Source organism: Leuciscus leuciscus (assembly GCF_965113295.1).
Source record: "Leuciscus leuciscus genome assembly, chromosome: 6".
NCBI classification, from domain to species: domain Eukaryota; kingdom Metazoa; phylum Chordata; class Actinopteri; order Cypriniformes; family Leuciscidae; genus Leuciscus; species Leuciscus leuciscus.
Window position 1 is genome coordinate 44049139 of NC_138730.1, and position 20920 is coordinate 44070058.

Sequence of the window (20920 nt, forward strand, 5' to 3'; positions counted from 1 at the left end):
TATTTAATTTTTATTTATTTGATCTAATCATAATTTTCCCACTCTAAAAACTGCTGGGTTGTTTTAACCCAAATTTGGGTCAAATATGGAAAAACCCAATGGTTGGGCTAAAAATATAACCCAACAACTGGGTTTGTCCATATTTGACCCAAATTTGGGTTGAAACGCCCCAGCATTTTTTAAGAGTGCGATTAAAACATCTTTGAAACAAGCTGGATTGTATAAAGCGCTATATAAATACAGACGACTTGACTTTTTATCTTGAGAAATGAAGTTGAACGCAGACGAGTCTAACTCTCTCCTGTCTTCCTCGCTCAGTTTGCCGGTTTCTCGTCTGAGTCTCTGTGTGAGAGGATCATGGACGCTCAGTGCAACATCCTGGTAACAGCAGGTAAATATGACACACACATGGCTGAAGTTCATCTCATGAAAGTCCAGATCCGTCTCAAAGGACGTGTGTTTGGGCTGACTGTGTGTTTATTGGGTTTGTTCAGCAAATGAGCTTTGACAGATAAGCTGGACAGTAACTGATAACCAGAGATAATGTGAAGAGAGATGTGATTTCAACACCGGAAATCCTGTGGAGTCACACTTTTGACTATCAGCAAAGTCTGATTCACATTTCCTTACTTATTCAGGTCAATTAGACAGGAAAAGAATTGACCAACCAAAGATTTCGGTGCAGGTAAATACCTATGTTCAGGTCATATACAGTACAGGTCAAAAGTTTGGACACATTACTATTTTTAATGTTTTTGAAAGAAGTTTCTTCTGCTCATCAAGCCTGCATTTATTTGATCAAAAATACAGATTTTTTTTTTTATATTGTGATATATTATTACAATTTAAAATAATTGGTTTTCAATTTATTATACTTTAAATTAGCATTTATTTCTGTGATGCAAAGCTGAATTTTCAGGATCATTACTCCAGTCTTCAGTGTCACATGTGACATCCAGTCTATCACATGATCCTTTAGAAATCATTCTAATATTCTGATTTATTATGAGTGTTGGACACAGTTCTGCTGCCTAATATATTTGATGAATAAAAGGTTAAAAAGAACTGCATTTATTCAAAATAAAAAAATATTTTCTAATAATATAAATCTTCTTTACTATCACTTTTGATCAATTTAACACTGAATAAAAGTATTGACTTATTTCAAAAAAAGAAGAAAAAATATTAAGCAGCAGAACTGTTTCCAACTTTGATAATGAATCATCATATTACAATGATTTCTAAAGGATCATGTGATAGACTGGAGTAATGATCCTGAAAATTCAGCTTTGCATCACAGAAATAAATTATAATTTAAATAAAATAAATTGTAATAATATATCTCAATATAAATAAATAAAAAAATCTGTATTTTTGATCAAATAAATGCAGGCTTGATGAGCAGAAGAAACCTCTTTCAAAAACATTAAAAATAGTAATGTGTCCAAACTTTTGACCTGTACTGTATAAGACATTTATAATGTTACAAAATATTATATTTCAAGTAAATACAGGTCTTTTGAACTTTCTATTCATCAACGAATCCTGAAATAATGCATCGCAGTTTCCACAAAAATATGAAGCATCACAAACTGTTTTTAACTTTGATAATAATCATAAATGTTGATCTTGAGCAGCAGATCATCATATTAGAATGATTTCTGAAGGATCATGTGACACTGAAGACTGGAGTAATGATGCTTTGATCACAGGAATTAATTACATTTTAAAATATATTAGCACTTTAAATTATAATAATATTTCACAATATACTGTTTTTACTGTATTTTTATGAAGAAGAGCCTTCAAAAACATTACAAATCTGATTATAATAAAACAACATTTTGTCGACCCCAAACTGTTATTAAAAATATTGTATTGCAGTAGTTTTAGATGCTATAAAAACAAAATTACAGCAATAAAATTCAGAATAATGGGAGTTATTATGAGAATAGAGAATATGATTTAAAATATAATTTTTATTTAATCCTCTTGACGATTCCCTCTCACATGTTTGTTTCCTAAAGGACTGATAAAAATCCTGCGGACCTTGACAGTTTCCATAAAACCTGCCAGCCAATCGGATTAAAGCTTGCCATTTTCGTATCCACAATGCATCATCTCACTGTCTCTGCCTCTCTTTCTCTTCCTATCTCACGTGTTTGCTCTCTCTGTGTGTCCTACAGATGGTGTTTACAGAGGTGACAAGCTGATCAATCTGAAGAAGATTGCATCTGAAGCTCTCCAGCGCTGTAAGGAGAGGTACGTGTTTACGTGAACATCTCACCCGTCCATGAGCCAGAGGCACTCGGCCAATCAGAAACTGGCAGGGGTTGCCGGGCAACAGCACAGTTTGGAAGCATGTGAAATGAGACATACGCATCATAGAGCAAACAGAATCGTGTAACGCGTGACTGGATGATGTCATTGATTTGGCACAATAATCATGATATTAGTCAATAAATGATATAATGCGATGATAAGAATGTCCATGCAATGTGATAAATGGCAACCATTCACAGCGGCCTAGCATCATCACAGTAAACATTTTGTTTACCTTTATCTTCTAATGATCTCTCTCTCCCTCAGCATGGCCTTGTGTGTTCAGAAGTGTGTGGTGGTCAGACATCATGCCTTCATAACCAACAGTGATGCTTCCAACAAACTACAGGTTGGTCAAAAGTTTGAGCTGTATGGACTTTTTACATCATGCTTTACTAGCAGGAAATATTACCATGCATTTTTCTTGTATGGAAAGCAGAAGATCTTTTGTGTTTCATACAGAAATATAGGCTATTCATATCAGGGACGTTTCAAGGGAGGCAGTGTCTCCTCAAAAAAAACTGGATGAGAAAATAATTTTATAATAATAAAATGCAAATATTACAAAATGTGACATTAAATCACTTGATTTTCTACAGTAACACTGTCCAACAGCGACACCCGCAGGTGAAGTTACAGCAGGACGTCTCGTCTCTCTTGCCTCCTCTGAGCCCATTGAGTTTTAACAGACCCCCTGATGCGTGCGCTGGGTTTAGTGGGGGGTCATTGAGAATGATTGGAGGAAAGTCACGTGAGAAGAGGCAATGCTTCCATCGCACTGTGACTGGATATGACCGGTTATTATGGGATGATCAATATCCCGTCTAAAGTATTGCAGCCACGGATCAAAAAATAATAAGCGTGAATCAAAAATGTAAAAACACATGTAAAAATATATTGCACAAACTGAAAAAAATAATGCAAAATGATCAGAATAGCAAACAACGTGGTCACGGATAAAAATATAATAAGCGTGAATCAAGAAATAACAAGCATGAATAAAAACTTTAAACGCATTAAAAGTTATTTCGCACATGTTTACCGAGCTTGATGACTGCTGGAAATAAGTCGACTATTAAAAAGAAAACATTATTTCACAAATTATATATATTGTTTAAATAGTTTCTGCCTTTAGTTATTATTTTTGGAAAAACTGAAAAAAATGCGTAAAAACACTAACTTGATGAAATGTATACTTGGTTTTAATAAATATACAATTACATAGTGTAAAAATACAAAATAGAATTGTATTTGGTCTCTCTTTTTTATGTAATGTTTATTTAACCAGGTGTTTTTTGTCAATTTTTCAAATTTACATTTGATATATTATAAAAAAAAGTGAGGACTTTGCCTCCTAATTTTAAAACATCACTGAAATAAATATATATATATATATATATATATATATATATATATATATATATATATATGAATCCTGCATCATTACTCCCTTGCATCACATGATCCTCACATTGAAAACTTTCTTTCATTCATTTCTTTTGTGTTTGTATGTACTTCAGACCCCGTGGGATGAGTCATGTGACATTTGGTGGGATGATCTGATGGACGGAGTGTCAGACGAGTGTGAACCAGAGTGGATGGACTCAGAAGATCCTCTCTTCATACTCTACACCAGCGGCTCGACCGGAAAACCCAAGGCAAGTTTAACATATGGAAGTATTAATATACAGTACATACATGCACTACAGTTCAAAAGTTTGGGGTCATTGAAGACGTTTATAATGTTACAAAAGATTTCTATTTTTATTAAATGCTGTTCTTTTGAACTTTCTATTCATCAAAGAATCCTAAAAAAAATTGTATTACGGTTTCCACAAAAATATGAAGCATCACAACTGTTTTCAAAATTGATAATCATCATAAATGTTTCTTGAGCAGCAAATCATCATATTAGAATGATTTCTGAAGGATCATGTGACACTGAAGACTGGAGTAATGATGCTGGAAATTCAGCTTTGATCACAGGAATAAATTACATCTTAAACAATTGTCATAATATTTCACAATATTACTGTTTTTACTGTTTCTTACTGAGCAATTCGGAATAAAGAATAAACGTATTCCATCACGACAGTGTTTGATCCATTGATTGGTTCCTGTACAGGGGGTCGTCCACACAGTCACTGGCTATATGCTCTACACATCACTGACCTTCAAATATGTGTTCGATTATCACCATGACGACGTTTACTGGTGCACTGCAGACATTGGCTGGATAACAGGCCACTCCTACATCACGTATGGCCCATTAGCCAATGGCGCGACCAGCGTGCTCGTAAGTTCTGACGCCGCTGAAATATAACGCAGAATATTTACTTGTATAAACTGGTCAAATCCATACTGTTTTTATTTTGGCATAGCAATTCCTGTCATTTAAAAATATGCAATCAGTTTGTTCTAATAATTTACCACAAACAGTTTGACTGAAAGTGTGTGTGTGTGTGTGTGTGTGTGTGTGTGTGTGTGTGTGTGTGTGTGTGTGTGTGTGTGTGTGTGTGTGTGTGTGTGTGTGTGTGTGTGTGTGTGTGTGTGTGTGTGTGTGTAGTTTGAAGGTGTGCCGGTTTACCCTCATGTAGGCAGACTGTGGGAGATCATTGAGAAGTACGGAGTCTCCAAGTTCTACACTGCGCCCACTGCTATAAGACTACTGATGAAGTACGGGAGAGAACCACTGCAGCGGTGAGCACACACACACACACACACACACGCACACAGAGAGAAACACACACACACACACACACACAAACAAACAAACAAACAAACAGAGAGAGACACACACATAGACACGCACACACACACAGACACACACATACATATACGCGGACCGAGAGAAAGACACGGACACACACACACACACAAACAAACAAACAAACAGAGAGAGACACACACATAGACACGCACACACACACAGACACACACACACACACATATACGCGGACCGAGAGAAAGACACGGACACACACACACACAGAGAGAAACACACACACACACACACGGACAGAGAGAAACACACAGACACAGACACACACACACACACACACACACACTTACAAAAAGAGAGACACACACACAAACATTTGTTTCACTATATTAGTGAGGACATTACATAGACTTCCATTGATTTTATATCAGGTTATGATATTTTCTATTGCCAAACCCAAACCCCCCATCACAGAAACATGCGCAAAACACTAGATTTAAATACAAACATGTTTTGGCTTTTTAATTAGTTCCAGAACCAGTAAAATGTCCCCACTAGTCAGTTGTCATAATATTTCATATTATAGCCAAACCTGTAAACACACACACACACACACACACACGCACGCACACACACACACACACACACACACACACACACACACACACACACACACACACACACACACACACACACACACACACACACACACACACACACACACACACACACACACACACACACACACACACACACACACACACACAGTGGTGTTTTACTGGCCAGCAGCTCATAACTGTCCTCCAGGTGGCGCTGGAGGCCTCAGAAAGCCACATTGAAATCTCTGGTCGTTTTATTTGGTTTATAGGAAGATCAGAATCAGAATCAGAATCAGAAAGAGCTTTATTGCCAAGTGTGCTTGCACCCACAAGGAATTTTTCTTGGTACTGAAGCTTCCAGTGCACATATACAAATACAAATACAACAAGAAACATAGTAATACAAATTCTAAGAATAAAATATATAAAAAAATAAAATAAAATAAAATAGTATAAAAAGTAAAAAAAAGGGGTCACAGTTGGGTTTAGTCTGAATAAACATTTACAGATTATGAACATATTTACAGTATTTTGAGAAGTATGAATAATATAAATATAAATATCACCTGAGTTAGAGAATATTACACTAGACAGTGGGAGTCTCGTGCATGTTACAGATTATGAACATATTTACAGTATTTTGAGTAGCATGAATAATATAAATATAAATATCACCTGAGTTAAGAGAATATTGCACTAGACAGTGGGAGTATTGCACTTGCAGGCATATGCCTTGGGGGGCATGTTAAGTGTTCAGAAGGGAAATGGCCTGTGGAAAGAAACTGTTCCTGTGCCTGGATGTTCTTGTGGCCAGTGATCTGTGTCGCCGTCCTGACGGTAACAGTTCAAACAGGGGGTGTCCAGGGTGAGTGGAGTCTGTGATGATTTTACCTGCTCTCTTCCTCACTCTGGAAGAGTACAGGTCCTGGAGGGTTGGCAGGGGGGCACCAATAATCCTCTCTGCTGTCCGGACTGTCCGTTGTAGTCTCCTGATGTCCGATTTGGTAGCTGAACCAAACCAGACAGTGATGGAAGTGCTTAAAACAGACTCAATGACGGCTGAGTAGAACTGGATCAGCAGCTCCTGTGGCAGATTGAACTTCTTCAGCTGGCGAAGGAAGTACAGTCTCTGCTGGGCCTTTTTCACAATGGAGTCAATGTGATTTGCCCACTTCAGGTCCTGAGAGATGGTAGAGCCCAGGAACCTGAATGACTCCACTGCTTCCACAGTGCTGTTCATGATGGTGAGAGGGGGAGTGCTGGGGATTTTCTCCTGAAATCCACAATCATCTCCACTGTTTTGAGCGTGTTCAGCTCAAGGTTGTTATAGCTGCACCAGACAGCCAGCTGTTCAACCCCCAGTCTGTAAGCAGACTCGTCACCATTTTGGATGAGACCGATGACGGTGGTGTCGTCTGCAAATTTCAGGAGCTTGACAGAGGGGTCTTTAGAAGTGCAGTCATTAGTGTACAGGGAGAAGAGCAGTGGGGAGAGAACGCACCCTTGGGGTGCGCCAGTGCTGATGGTGAGGGTCCTGGATGTGAGCTTCCCCAGTCTCACTCGCTGCTGCCGGTCTGTCAGGAAGCTGGAGATCCACTGACAGATTGAGGATGGCATGGAGAGCTGGGTCAGTTTGGCTGTGAGAAGATCAGGGATGATGGTATTGAAGGCCGAACTGAAGTCCACAAATAAGATCCGTGCATAAGTCCCAGGTCTGTCAAGATGTTGCAGGATATAGTGCAGTCCCATGTTGACTGCATCATCCACAGACCTGTTTGCTCTGTAAGCAAACTGAAAGGGATCCAGAAGGGGTCCAGTGATGTCCTTCAGATAGGCCAACACCAGTCTTTCAAACGACTTCATGACCACAGACGTGAGAGCGACAGGTCTGTAGTCATTAAGTCCAGTGATTTTAGGTTTTTTGGGAACCGGAATGATAGTGGAGCGTTTGAAGATATTGCAAGTAATTTTGTTTAAAACTACTTTACATGAAATAAATATTTTCATAACAACTGTTGCTGGTCTTATGCTATATGATGATCCATAAGTGCATGTTATTTGAAATAAACATTTGATTATGTCTTTATAATATGTCTAACATTAAATATACATTAAATATTATCAGTAGTGTTGACCTCACATGTTCATGTGTGAAGAGTCTCTCACACGTTCCTCAGGGTTCATAGGGTTCATAGGGGACGTTTACAGAGGTACAGTCAAAGGTTGTTAGCTCCATCTATTGGACAAAAATTATTTTTAAAAAAATCTTCCCATCTATATAGTTTTTACACAACAATGCACAGTTTGTACTGCAGACATATATATATATATATATATATATATATATATATTACATTTTCTTTGCTTTGCTGTGGTATATGTATTTATTTATAGTTGTGGCCAACCAAAAGTGATGTCAGGAGGGGATATACGTTTAATGACCCAACAAGTTTTTAAACCAAGTTTTTTTTTGAGGAAAATATTTAATATTTGTTAAATATTTTAAATATGAAGGAAGAACAAAACACTTGAGTAAGGTGTTTATCCGACACAATTATTTGGCTAAAAAGCCGAACTACAGCTATAGGTTTTATTTTACTATGCAAAATATAAAATAAAATAAATAAATATAATTTACTTTATAATAATAGTTGTTATTAGGTAACACTTTACAATAATTTTTCATTTGTTAACATTAGCTAACCACATAAGTTAACATTAACTAAAATTTAACAAGACTTCTGCAGCATTTATTAATCTTAGTTAATATTAATTTCAAAATGTTCTAATACATTTTTAAAAACAAATGTATTTGTTAACATCAGTTAATGCCCTGTGAACTAACATGAGCAACTGTATTTTTTATTAACTAACATCATCAAATATTAACAAATGTAAAAATATATTGTTCACTGTTAGTTCATGTTCATTAACTAATGTTAACAAATGAGACCTTATTGTAAAGACTGTCACCTACTTCTATTATTATTATTATTTTTTTTTAATATTTATATATTGTTTTTCCAATTATACTTGTATTATACAAATATTAATACAGATATTGTTTTTCCACACATTGGTTGTGTCTCTCTCAGGTTTGACCTGTCCAGTTTGCGTGTGTTGGGCACGGTTGGTGAACCCATAAACCCGGAGGCTTGGCTTTGGTATTATGATGTTGTGGGTCAGCGACGCTGTCCGGTTATCGACACCTTCTGGCAAACGGAGACGGTAAAACATTTTACACCAATCAAAACCAGCCAAGTTGCTTAAAGGAGTGGTATAATGCTCTTTTCACAAGATGTAATATAAAGTCTTTGATGTCCCCGAGTGTGTATGTGAAGTTTTAGCTCAAAATACCCCTCAGATATTTTTATATAGCATGTTAAATTTGTCACTTTTTGAGGGTGAGCAAAAACGCACCGTTTTTGTGTCTGTTCCTTTAAATGCAAATGAGCTGCTGCTCCCGGCACAGGGGGCGGAGCTTCAACAGCATATTCTTTTACCTCACAAAGACATGCACTGAAAATGTCAAAAACTTTTAGCCTTTTATGTTCAAACCGGAGTCAGAAAGATGGAGAGACTCAAGAAGAAGTGACAACATGTAGACAACATTTCTGAATGGTTATTTGGTGAATTTATGTAGCTTGTGTGTAGTTATCTTCTAGTCATTGATTAGCATATTTTGTCTTGATAATCTATAAATCGTGTTCCGGGGCGGGGTTTATGTAAATTTGAGGGTTAGTGATGTCACTTACCCGTGTAGTCTCTACCAGCCGTTTGTTGTAGTCCTTAAAAAAGCGATTTCTTTAAAAGCAAATATCTCCCTTTGCTTTGAACTTTGAGCGTCGTAACTTTGCAGATGTTGTTTATGCTCAAACAGCAACATTACACACTAACTAAAGTTAGAAAAGTGAAATCATAATCAACCACCCCTTTAACTGTGGTAAAATCAGCATCAAGTGGCTTATTGCTTGTATAAAATGTCTGCATAAGACACTAATGCTCAGTTAATAACTGATAAGTTAAACTCAGTTTGTTGTTTGGGCAGGGCGGCCATGTTCTGACCCCTCTTCCAGCTGCTACACCACTGAAGCCTGGCTCTGCCGTGAGTCTCAGTTATTACACATCACATCCGTCTTGAGGACAGTTAAAAACAGGAACGCATGACTCTGATATCAGTGTCTTCTCTATGCAGACATGCCCGTTTTTTGGAGTCCAGCCGGCCATTCTCAATGAACACGGAGAAGAATTAGAAGGGGAGGCGGAGGGATACCTGGTGAGATTTACATCCTAGCTTCTGATTGGTTAAAGGAATAATTCTGTCATCATTTACTCACCCTCAAGTTGTTTCAAACCTGTATGAATTTCTATGTTCTGCTGAACACAAAAGGAGATATTTTGAAGATCTCGGTTGATTTTCCTACTTTTTTTTTTCCTACTATGGAAGTCAATGGCGTCCATCAAGTGTCTGGTCACCGACATTCTGCAAAATATCTTCCGGTTACACTTTATTTTAAGGTGTCATTGTTACAGTGTAATTATATATTTAAGTACTGAGTAATATTAAGCAACTACATGTACTTACTATAGGGTTAGGGTAGGATTAGGGTTTGGTTGAGGGTTAGTTGCATGTAATTATGCATAATTTACTGTTATTACTATGGTAAGTACATGTAATATATGCAACAAGGACACTGTAAAATAAATTAAAAATAAATAAAAGTGTTACCCATCTTCCTTTGTGTTCAGCAGAACAAAGAAACTCATACAGATTTGAAACAACTTGAGGGTGAGTAAATGATGACAGAATTTTCATTTCTAAGTGAACTATTCCTTTAATACAGGTTATGTAATAGTGTTCCCAACCCATTCTATTCACAATAAAGATCAAGCGGTCATTCAGATGTTTTGTGTCTCAGGTTTTCCGGAAGCCCTGGCCGGGAATCATGAGGGGTGTGTACGGGAATCAGGAGCGCTTCGAGAGCACCTACTTCAGAAAATTCCCGGGATTCTATGTGACAGGAGATGGTAATACACACACACACACACACACACTTCATAACCAGTGCTGGTGAAAGTTACTTTAAAATGTGACTAATTACATCGTTGCTTTTTATAGAATTTTGTGTAACTTTTTCTCACATTGGTAAAATGAATGAGACGATTTTTCTTACAGAACAAAAACATTATCCTTTGTGTTTGCTATTAAATAAAAGTCACTAATTAAAAAAATATATATATATAATATAATGTAATTTCAAAAGGTAAGGTTACTTTGTATGTTTTAAAGACATTAAAGTCTAATCTAAGTGACAAATTATGATACATATGGTACATCTCAATTAAAGTCGTCATGAAACGCTAATATTTTTCCATATTGTGACGTATATCCAAGTGAAACGGCTTCTGGAACAAGAACAAATATGGGCGGGGCTTAATTTTGTCCATGAGGAATTGATTGGATGGTTGTGGTTTGCTATTGGTGGATCTGGTGTGAGTGACAGGTTGCCCCGCCCTCTTAATCAGAGAAGAGAAGAGATGCTGCAAGACGGAGGGGAAGAAATTTTGATTAATGATTACAAGGCACATGAATTTAAAAAAAATTGATCATTTATAATTAATTCTGCGATATTCCATAAACATAAAGAAATATTAATTTTGAATACATGGTGACTTTTGCAGCCTAACCAAACTTGTGTTGCTGTATGGTGTTACTGAGTGTCGTTGTGTCCTCAGGCTGCCGGCGGGACAAGGACGGATATTACTGGATCACCGGCCGGATCGACGACATGCTGAACGTCTCTGGTGAGACCTTGAGAGATGATGATGTTTCAGTGCTGCCACCTGGTGCTTAGAAATGCCATATTATATTATTTTGCCTTCTCTTAAAGGGATGGTTCGGAGTAATTTCAACCTAGGGTCCTTTGCACCATGACCTCGAGCCAAACACCCCCCCAGAAGCCTTTTTTCCCTTGGTCGAACATTATTAAAGTTAGAGCTTATTTAGAGATATCAGCCGAATGGCTTAGTGCAGGCGCTAATGGATCCAAGGTTATATCTCGTAAATTACCCCACTAATAATGCCCAGAATGATACCAAACTTCTACAGTAGTACAAATAGGTTCTGTACTCATAAAACGAGGCATTGGAAAGTTTGCAAGTACATCAGGAGTTTATTTAAATAACACTTGCCTGATGGCTAATGCTACCGCTAACCCGGACGTCGAGGTCACTTCAGTGATTAGGGAAAAGCCTGTAAAAGAGACCACTGTTGACAACTTAAGGCTGATTTATACTTCTGCGTCGGACCTACGCCGGAGCCTCTACGCTGTAGGCAACGCGTTGGTTTTCATTTATACTTCTGCGTCGTTGTCTGCGATGGCGTGCAATTACACTTCCAGAGGGAGCATGTGACACCCGAGGGAGCGGTCCCAGCAGACCAATCACAGCGCTTGCGTCCGCGTAGAGTTGACGCGTTGTTACATTTTTGGAGAGGTGCACGTCAGGGTACGCCGAAGGGTACGCGCGCTACACACAGCCTACGACGTAGCTACGGCGTAAGTTCGATGCAGAAGTATAAATTGGGCTTTAGTGTTAACTAATAATTGTTGCAAACTGGTACAACCAACAAAATATTAGTGCATTCCTGGAACTGGGCGTCGTTACACTACATCCTTATGCATCACAAGAATGGGTATTGTTCAAAATTCATGTATAACTTTGATGAAAGGTTTTGATCATTTGACTACAGTATATTTCAACATTTTATCGCAAAAAAACGCATTTAACGCATTTCAATTAAATGCAAAAAAGAATTCAGGACGGAGCAAATACTTTCTCATGGCACTGTGGCTGCATTTATTTGATCAAATAAACAGTACAAACCATAATTTTGTGAAATATTAATATTTTTCCTTCTCTCAGGTCACCTGTTGAGCACAGCTGAAGTCGAGGCGGCTCTGTCCGATCACCCGTCAGTGGCTGAAGCTGCAGTGGTCAGTCGGCCTCATGCGGTGAAGGGAGAGTGTCTGTACTGCTTCATCACACTGAAAGAGCACAAAGAGTTCAACCGCACGCTGACAGAGGAACTCAAGAGGAAAGGTCAGAGGATCAGATTAATGCTGATGAATGCTTGAATCTGATTGATTGACGAACAGGGAAACGCACAGCTAAAGTAGTTCCAGGCAGGTTTTGACCGCATTACATTTCCATATCACTACGCCAAATTATTACATTTATTTCAAAGTTCCTTACAGCCAACAGCAGCAAAAGAACCAAAAGCCACAACGACACTCACTGACCGAACGAATTTCCACTGGAGGCTAGTTGAAGTGAACCCAAATGCAACTTTAATTCCAAAACATAATCAAACATCAAACAAAATGAAACTGGAAACATTCAATACTCGACAAAGACACAGGGCAAACATGAGGGCTTAAATACACAGAAATACAAGACAAGGAACACCTGTGAACACTGATCAGACGATTAACCAATGACAAGACACATGGCAGGATCACATGACAAACGGAATCACATGACAAGACACAGAAAAATGACAATGACAAGAAACAAAACCCAAAATGTGACACTGACCAAGCAGATAATTAGTAGGATAAAAACAAAGTTTTTATTATGTATGGAAAGCACATATTCTATCTCTCCCACTCAAACACACACACACACACACGGTACAGACACACACTCACACAGAAACGTGTTGTCAGCACCACTCTGACGAGTTTATCCTAAAAAGTTTAGCAACTTAAAAGCTACATGGCATTTCTCACTAGCGATGTAACAAAGGCGCTGTTCTTGAAGCAGATAAACTTACAGTTTCACAACAAAAACGCGAATCTCTGAAGACGATGACGTCATGCACATGTGTGTCATGTGTTCAGTCTCATGTGTTTCATCGCCATCTAATGGCCTGGCAGCAGAATACAGCGTTTTTAGTCGTTTTTCGCGGATCCATGTCCATGTTGTGTAAACGTACCCGAAGACCTGCTGCACATGATGCAGATCTGACACGCATCCCATTTTCTCACAACTCTTTGCGTTCATTTAACACTTTGATTACAAGGATACTCAACAAAAGTGAATTTAGGCATAATTTTGTGTTTTTGTTTATTTAAGAGAACTCAATGCGGCGCTGCTGTGCTGTCTGAAGTGGCTTTCTATGCAAAAACATATTTGAGTACTTTTCTAAAAATTTTAACGGCCCGTTGTCAATTATTCCTTTGCGTATGTAACCAGTCCTAATCGACCCGCTCCGAGTGGGATTTGAACCATGGTCTCCAGTGTGGGTGGTGGGCATGCTAACAGTCGCTAGCGTCAGTCGCTAGTGCGTCTCTGTGGAGTGAGGTTTACACACACAGCTCTTAATGGCCTAGATCCGTCACTTGCTAACTTGTGTGTGGCTTGTTTTGTCATTAAGTGAGGGAGAAGATCGGACCAATAGCCACCCCAGATTTCATCCAGAATGCTCCAGGGCTTCCCAAAACACGTTCAGGTACTGGGATCATTCTCAATTCCTCCTTGCGTTTGCTTTTGCTCCTGAAACTCAAGCCTTTCACCCGTCCGACAGGTAAGATCATGCGGCGAATTCTGCGACAGATCGCATGCAACGAAAAAGACCTGGGTGACCTCTCAACCCTGGCCGACCCGAAGGTCGTGGAGGTGCTGTTCAGCCAAAGATGCGAGACTGCGGCGGGTCTTTCTCAAGCCGGGACACCGCTGTCACCCTGTGTGCATTAAAGACTTTGGGTTTGGGCTCAGAACCGGTGCTGGTTCTCCTAGATCAGATCTGAAGGGTGGAACTCTGCCCATAGTTCAGGTAAAACAATCAAAAATACAAAAAGAAGTGTTGTCAAGATAGCTCACCTCAGGACTTCCCACATTTTTTATATTCTTTTGTGATTTTTTTACAGTATTTGCCCCATCCTGATATTCTTTTTTTGTTTGTGGATTTAATTCATCATAATTGCAGTTTAGCAACAGAAATCATGCTAGCAACATGCCAACTCATGTAAGCAACATGTTAAAAATATGTGAAGTCATGCCAGCAACATGTTAATCATGCTAACAACATGCTAAAAATGCTAACAATATGTTAAATCATGCTAGCAACATGCTAAATCATGCTAGCAATGTGCTAAATAATGTTACCATGATAAATCATGCTAGCAATGTGTTTAATCATGTAAGCAACTTGCTAAAAACGTGCTAACATGTTAAATCATGATAGCAACATGCTAATCGTGTTAACAACATGCTAATCATGCTAACAACATGCTAATCATGCTAACAGAATTTCATTGTACTAAAAACAATTTTATTATAGACAAGGGGAATGTAAAAACACTTCATTATTTCATTTCACAAAGGAGCAGCAATTCAGAAATGTTAGTTTAGTTTAGTTTTAGTTGCCGACTTGACTGCAACCAGTTTGTTTTGTGTTGTTGAGATTTTTCTAATTTCCTTCTATTTGATGTTAAACAATTGTGTGCAATACAAGAGGAAAACACAACATGCTTTTTCATGGCATCTTGAGTAAGATCTTACTAACCAGTTGCTAATGTTACTTTGACAAGAGTCATTTTAAGTAGTATTATTTGCACATACTGTTCTGTTTATGTTTTTATGAAATAAAACACATCTGATAAGGTCTCTCAAGTTTTTTTCATTCATTAAAAGTTGTTTATGTATGTTGAAATATGTATATAAAGCTCATATTTCAACAAAAATATATATTTATGACTATTATGTGACATAGCTTTAATGCCGATCAATCACCTCTCCACCAAATTCTCATTATTTTGTTTTATTTTTATTTTATTTTAGTTCAAAATGGTACCATACTTTTGCATAACAGTAATGAAAAGAGTTATTGTGCTTAACTGGCATATAAATAATGTTATTCATGCTAAACCCTATACCTATACTAAACTCTATACCTAAATTGAACACAAACCTGTTGATATCAGTAGATTTAAGTAAAACATGAAATGAGCTCTTCAATTACTGAAGAGCACCTCAAATATCATCACATCAGTTTTTAACATTTTACTTAATTTGTGAGGTCTTTTGAAAAAAATTGGCCCTTACAATTAGCCAAACACACACACACACACACACACACACACACAATCACAATCCCCCTCGTGTCTCATTGAGAATAACACAAACTTGCTGAGTGCTTCTGTCCTGTTGTGTTAGTTATGCTTAAATCTTTTTGTTGCTGATGTAAGATCATATTTGCAGGCAGTGAAAGATTATTTCCATGTTCTTTATCAAATGATCATTTTGTTCAAGCTGTGATCGGATCATCTTTTTCTTCCGGTTAAGCTCCATCACAACAGATGCTTCCAGGCAGAATATGACAGGCTAATATTACAAGAGCTTAAAAAAATCATATGATTTAAATGAGATCTGAAAGTCTTTTCTGAAGAGTGTTACATCATAACATTGCATTAGTGTTATGCCATCGTTGGACTGCATATTGGACTGTTATTATGTAATGAGTTTTCAAGGATTTATCAGAAACATTTTCTTGATATTCTGGAGGTATATATATATATATAGGGCTGCAGTGGTGTCGTTACCATGACAACAGTCATCTTGGAAAGTCTCTTCATCTTAACAAGAGCGTGCAAAGGTTTAGCAGCCCAACAATGACTGAGCCATCTGCCAGTCTCTCTCTCACACACACACACACACACACACACACACACACACACACACACACACACACACACACATACACACACACACCGTCATGCAAGTCTCAAGTCTTCTGGCCCCATATCTGTAGCCGTTGAGTTCACAAGCGCAAGGGAGAAGAACAAACATGGTCTGTCACTGTCTCATACCCAGTTAAAATGAATTACAGTTGTAAAATGATTAAATGTTTTTCAAATCTAAGGGAGGAAAAGACACACACAAAAAATTAACCCTGAAAATTATATGAAAGGATCAAAAAGAAACATGGACAGAGATGGACAAAACAATAGAACAGATAGATAGATAGATAGATAGATAGATAGATAGATAGATAGATAGATAGATAGATAGATAGATAGATAGATAGATAGATAGATAGATAGATAGATAGAGACAGTCGAGGACTCAAGGTTTAGTGTTTGACGGATCCAATCACTTATTTAATTACATATTCTCATCCATACAGATTGGATTAACATTTGGGAGGAGAAGACCGAGACGTTCACACACAGTTTTGTAAGTTTAGCCATGGAAACCCATTAAGAAGATTATCTGAGACCGAAATTAAAGTGTCGACCGATCACATTCATGCATATGTGTCCCTGAAACGCGGACGGGACAATTAAATAAACAGAGGGATTTATTTGAATGAGATCATCGTAATTAACTTATCAGGACCCAAGAGTCAAGCACAACCTCAAATGAGATCTCAAGTCCATTTCCAGATCAGTCAGTCATTAGCGTTAAGACATTAAGTTATTAGTTTGTTAAGGCAGCATCACAACTATTGCACAAAAAATCAGATTGAATTGAACAGATTGTTCTAAATCAAGATCAGCGGTAGGAATATTCTCCACATTTATCAGAAATATCTTAATGTTTACATGTGATTTTTGTGACTGAGGTCTCACTTTCATTGAGCTTCATCTCAGCTGGGCTGAAATAGAGATGATAATGAGATTTTGCTGCTGTGACTGTGTGTCCCATCGTCATAGTCTTCACAAATGATCACAACTTTTATGAATTTTGAAGCATAAATACATTTGCCAGAAGTGAAAAGCTAAATGCAACCATTATATGAGATCTTGTTAAGGTCTCAATTGTTTCTCCTGGAAAACATGGGGTTAAACGGAGTCCTAAAATATCATGAGCAATAAAAGAGCAACATCTGAGCAATAACTATCTCCAAACTCAAATGCCGAATTCATCTTTCTGAATCCTAGAGTCATAAAGATATGCGTTTCACAATCAGTGAATTACAGCATGTTGACATGCATGAATTACATATGTTGTATACATATGTATACAGCATGAATTACATGTTGTTTGATGGTAATCATAATGATTTTGAGCTTTTACATTCTGAGCTTTGAAGACATTCACCGTCTAAAAACACTTGAATAATAATGGATATTCTAAAACAAAAATGTAATTCTAAACAAAAGCAGTTGTCCACTTAGTTCTGGCAAAATATTCAACAACTTTATCTTGAAACTGAAATGAACTTAAGCAGGGAATGAGGGCTTCAATCAGTACAGCAAGTCAAACTGTTAAACAATCTCTCCTAAGATTTGATGAACTAATGCAGTGTTCTGGAATACTCTATTGTGATTGGTTAATCACAGAACTGTGTATTTGCCCCTGGCTACTGATTTCTTCTATAGCTTGTGTTGTGTAGTAGCCTACTCTCTTTGTGCTCACATAATATAATAATTGACAAACAATTTCCATGTATTGATAGATTTGGCAAATAGCCGTGTAATACGTGAGATAATGTCCTGTCAGCCCAGTCATTAATTACAAAATATACTCCATTAGGGCGATTTAAGACGCTACAGCTTCAAGACCCCAGACTTTTGAACGTAGTTTTTATGATATTTTATCCAACGCAATTGTTGTCAAACCTCACGTGCTAAATACACGTGAATGGAATATGATGTAAATTATTCAGCATTTGGCCTAGTGCCCATTAAAAAAATCCTATGAAATGAAAACTGCAGTGATGTAATACTAACTAACAAACACGCAATAAGAGTGCCGTCTCTGAAACATCAGCTTTGTGTCGTCCTGTGTCAGCGGTTCCTGAAGTCCAGATGCAGTGATTATATAAGAGCTGAAAGCCTCGTTTATCTCTCAGGTGCCGTTAGAATAAGAGTGTAATATGTGACCTTCACCTCAAGCGCTGGATGAGTCTATAATGACACAGAACTCGCTGCTTTAATCTCAATACACATTCGCTCTGAACACTGTGTGTGTGTTACACTGAAGTGAAAGGATTTGAGAGTCCTGGGAAATCTCCTTACAGCGACCTCATGCCTGCAGATCACTGACCTGCTGTCAACACACACACACACACACACACACACACACACACACACACACACACACACACACACACACACACACACACACACACACACACACACACACACACACACACACACACACACACACACACACACACACACACACACAGAAGATTTCATGAACTTCTTCACTGAGAAAATAGAAAGCATCAGAACCACAATTGTAAACGTTCAATCTTCAATCGCGCCTTATAATTCAGCTTCAATTATCACCCCGCAAGAACAATTACAGTGCTTTACAACTATAGAACAAAAAGAGTTAAATAAACTTATCACTTCATCTAAAACAACAACATGTTTATTAGATCCTATACCAACTAAACTACTGAAAGAAGTGTTACCTGTAGTGGAAGAGCCTCTCCTCAATATTATCAACTCGTCTTTATCTTTAGGTCATGTTCCAAGAACATTTAAACTGGCAGTTATAAAACCTCTCATTAAGAAACCACAATTAGATCATAATAATCTAGCAAATTATAGACCCATTTCAAATCTTCCATTTATGTCTAAAATATTAGAAAAAGTGGTGTCCGCTCAACTGGGCTCTTTCTTGCAACAAAATGATATCTATGAAAAGTTTCAGTCTGGATTCAGACCGCATCATAGCACTGAAACTGCGCTCGTTAAAATTTACTTTTAGCTTCTGACCAAGGCTGTATCTCAATACTAGTTTTACTTGATCTTAGTGCTGCGTTCGATACTATAGATCATACATTACTCTTAGATCGACTATAAAGTTATACTGGTGTTCAAGGACAAGCATTAAGCTGGTTCAAATCATACCTATCTGACCGCTACCATTTTGTCTATTTAAATGGAGAAAAATCGATCATAACTCCAGTAAACTATGGAGTGCCGCAGGGATCTGTATTAGGCCCTCTGTTATTTTCAATATATATGATGCCACTTGGAAATATTATAAGGAAACATGGAATTAGTTTCCATTGTTATGCTGATGACACTCAAATATATATTTCATCACGGCCGGATGAAAACGCTACATTTTCCAAATTGACAGAGTGTGTTAAAGATATAAAAGATTGGATGACGCGTAATTTTCTTTTATTAAATCCAGACAAGACAGAGGTAATACTTATCGGTTCAAAAAACCGCCCACAAAACCTCGCACAATACAACTTTAACATCATAGGATGTCCTGTTACTTTATCCTCTACAGTAAAAGACCTGGGTGTTATACTCGATTGCAACCTGTCCTTTGAAAATCATATTTCATATGTTACAAAAACAGCCTTTTTCCACCTTAGAAACATTGCTAAGCTACGTAATATGCTATCAGTTTCTGATGCAGAAAAGTTAGTTCATGCATTCATGACCTCGAGACTGGATTACTGTAATGCTTTACTAGCTGGTTGTCCTGCATCCTCAATAAACAAGCTACAGTTAGTCCAAAATGCCGCCGCTAGAGTTCTTACGAGATCAAGAAAATATGATCATATAACACCGATTTTATCATCACTGCATTGGTTACCTATAAAGTTCCGTATTAATTACAAGGTATTGCTACTGACTTATAAAGCCCTAAACAGCTTAGCTCCAGTCTATTTAACGGATCTTCTATCGCCCTATAATCCATCGCGCTCTTTAAGATCACTAAATTCAAGGCTTTTGGTCATACCTAGGATATCCAGAACCACCAAAGGAGGGAGAGCATTTTCACATTTGGCTCCAAAACTCTGGAATAGTCTTCCTGATACTGTTCGTTGCTCAGACTCGCTCTCCCAGTTTAAAACTAGATTAAAGTCGCATCTCTTCAGCCAGGCATTCATATAATCCCACAGTTCAAACTACAATCCGGCCTCTAGCTCATAAATGCCAGAGGAGAACTGGCCCCCGACTGAGCCTGGGTTCCCCCAAGGTTTTTTTCTCCATTAGGTCACCTGATGGAGTTTTAGGACACCATTAGGTCACCTGATGGAGTTTTAGGACACCATTAGGTCACCTGATGGAGTTTTAGGACACCATTAGGTCACTTGATGGAGTTTTTCGGTTCCTTGCCACTGTTGCCTTTGGCTTGCTCAGTTGGGGATATTTTGGGGATATTTAATTTAATTTTATCAATCAATAAATTCCTCTTGAAACAAACTTTGTTGTATTATTTTAATTTAATACTGTGAAGCTGCTTTGATACGATCTGTATTGTGAAAAGCGCTATATAAATAAACTTGACT

General features: G+C 37.7%; 1 protein-coding gene across 1 annotated transcript in view; it reads left to right on the forward strand.

Annotated features, from left to right (window-relative positions):
- Positions 1-15312, forward strand: part of acss2l (acyl-CoA synthetase short chain family member 2 like) — a 24128-nt gene extending 8816 nt beyond the window's left edge. Inside the window, exons 5-18 of the mRNA XM_082173023.1 lie at positions 319-391; positions 2187-2262; positions 2590-2671; positions 3843-3980; positions 4448-4618; positions 4889-5022; positions 8739-8871; positions 9692-9748; positions 9839-9919; positions 10563-10671; positions 11380-11448; positions 12568-12744; positions 14081-14155; positions 14231-15312. Coding sequence (XP_082029149.1) covers positions 319-391; positions 2187-2262; positions 2590-2671; positions 3843-3980; positions 4448-4618; positions 4889-5022; positions 8739-8871; positions 9692-9748; positions 9839-9919; positions 10563-10671; positions 11380-11448; positions 12568-12744; positions 14081-14155; positions 14231-14400 — 1545 coding nt within the window. The 3' untranslated portion in view covers positions 14401-15312. The remainder of the gene's footprint in view (positions 1-318; positions 392-2186; positions 2263-2589; positions 2672-3842; positions 3981-4447; positions 4619-4888; positions 5023-8738; positions 8872-9691; positions 9749-9838; positions 9920-10562; positions 10672-11379; positions 11449-12567; positions 12745-14080; positions 14156-14230) is intronic.
- Positions 15313-20920: the final 5608 nt, after the last annotated feature.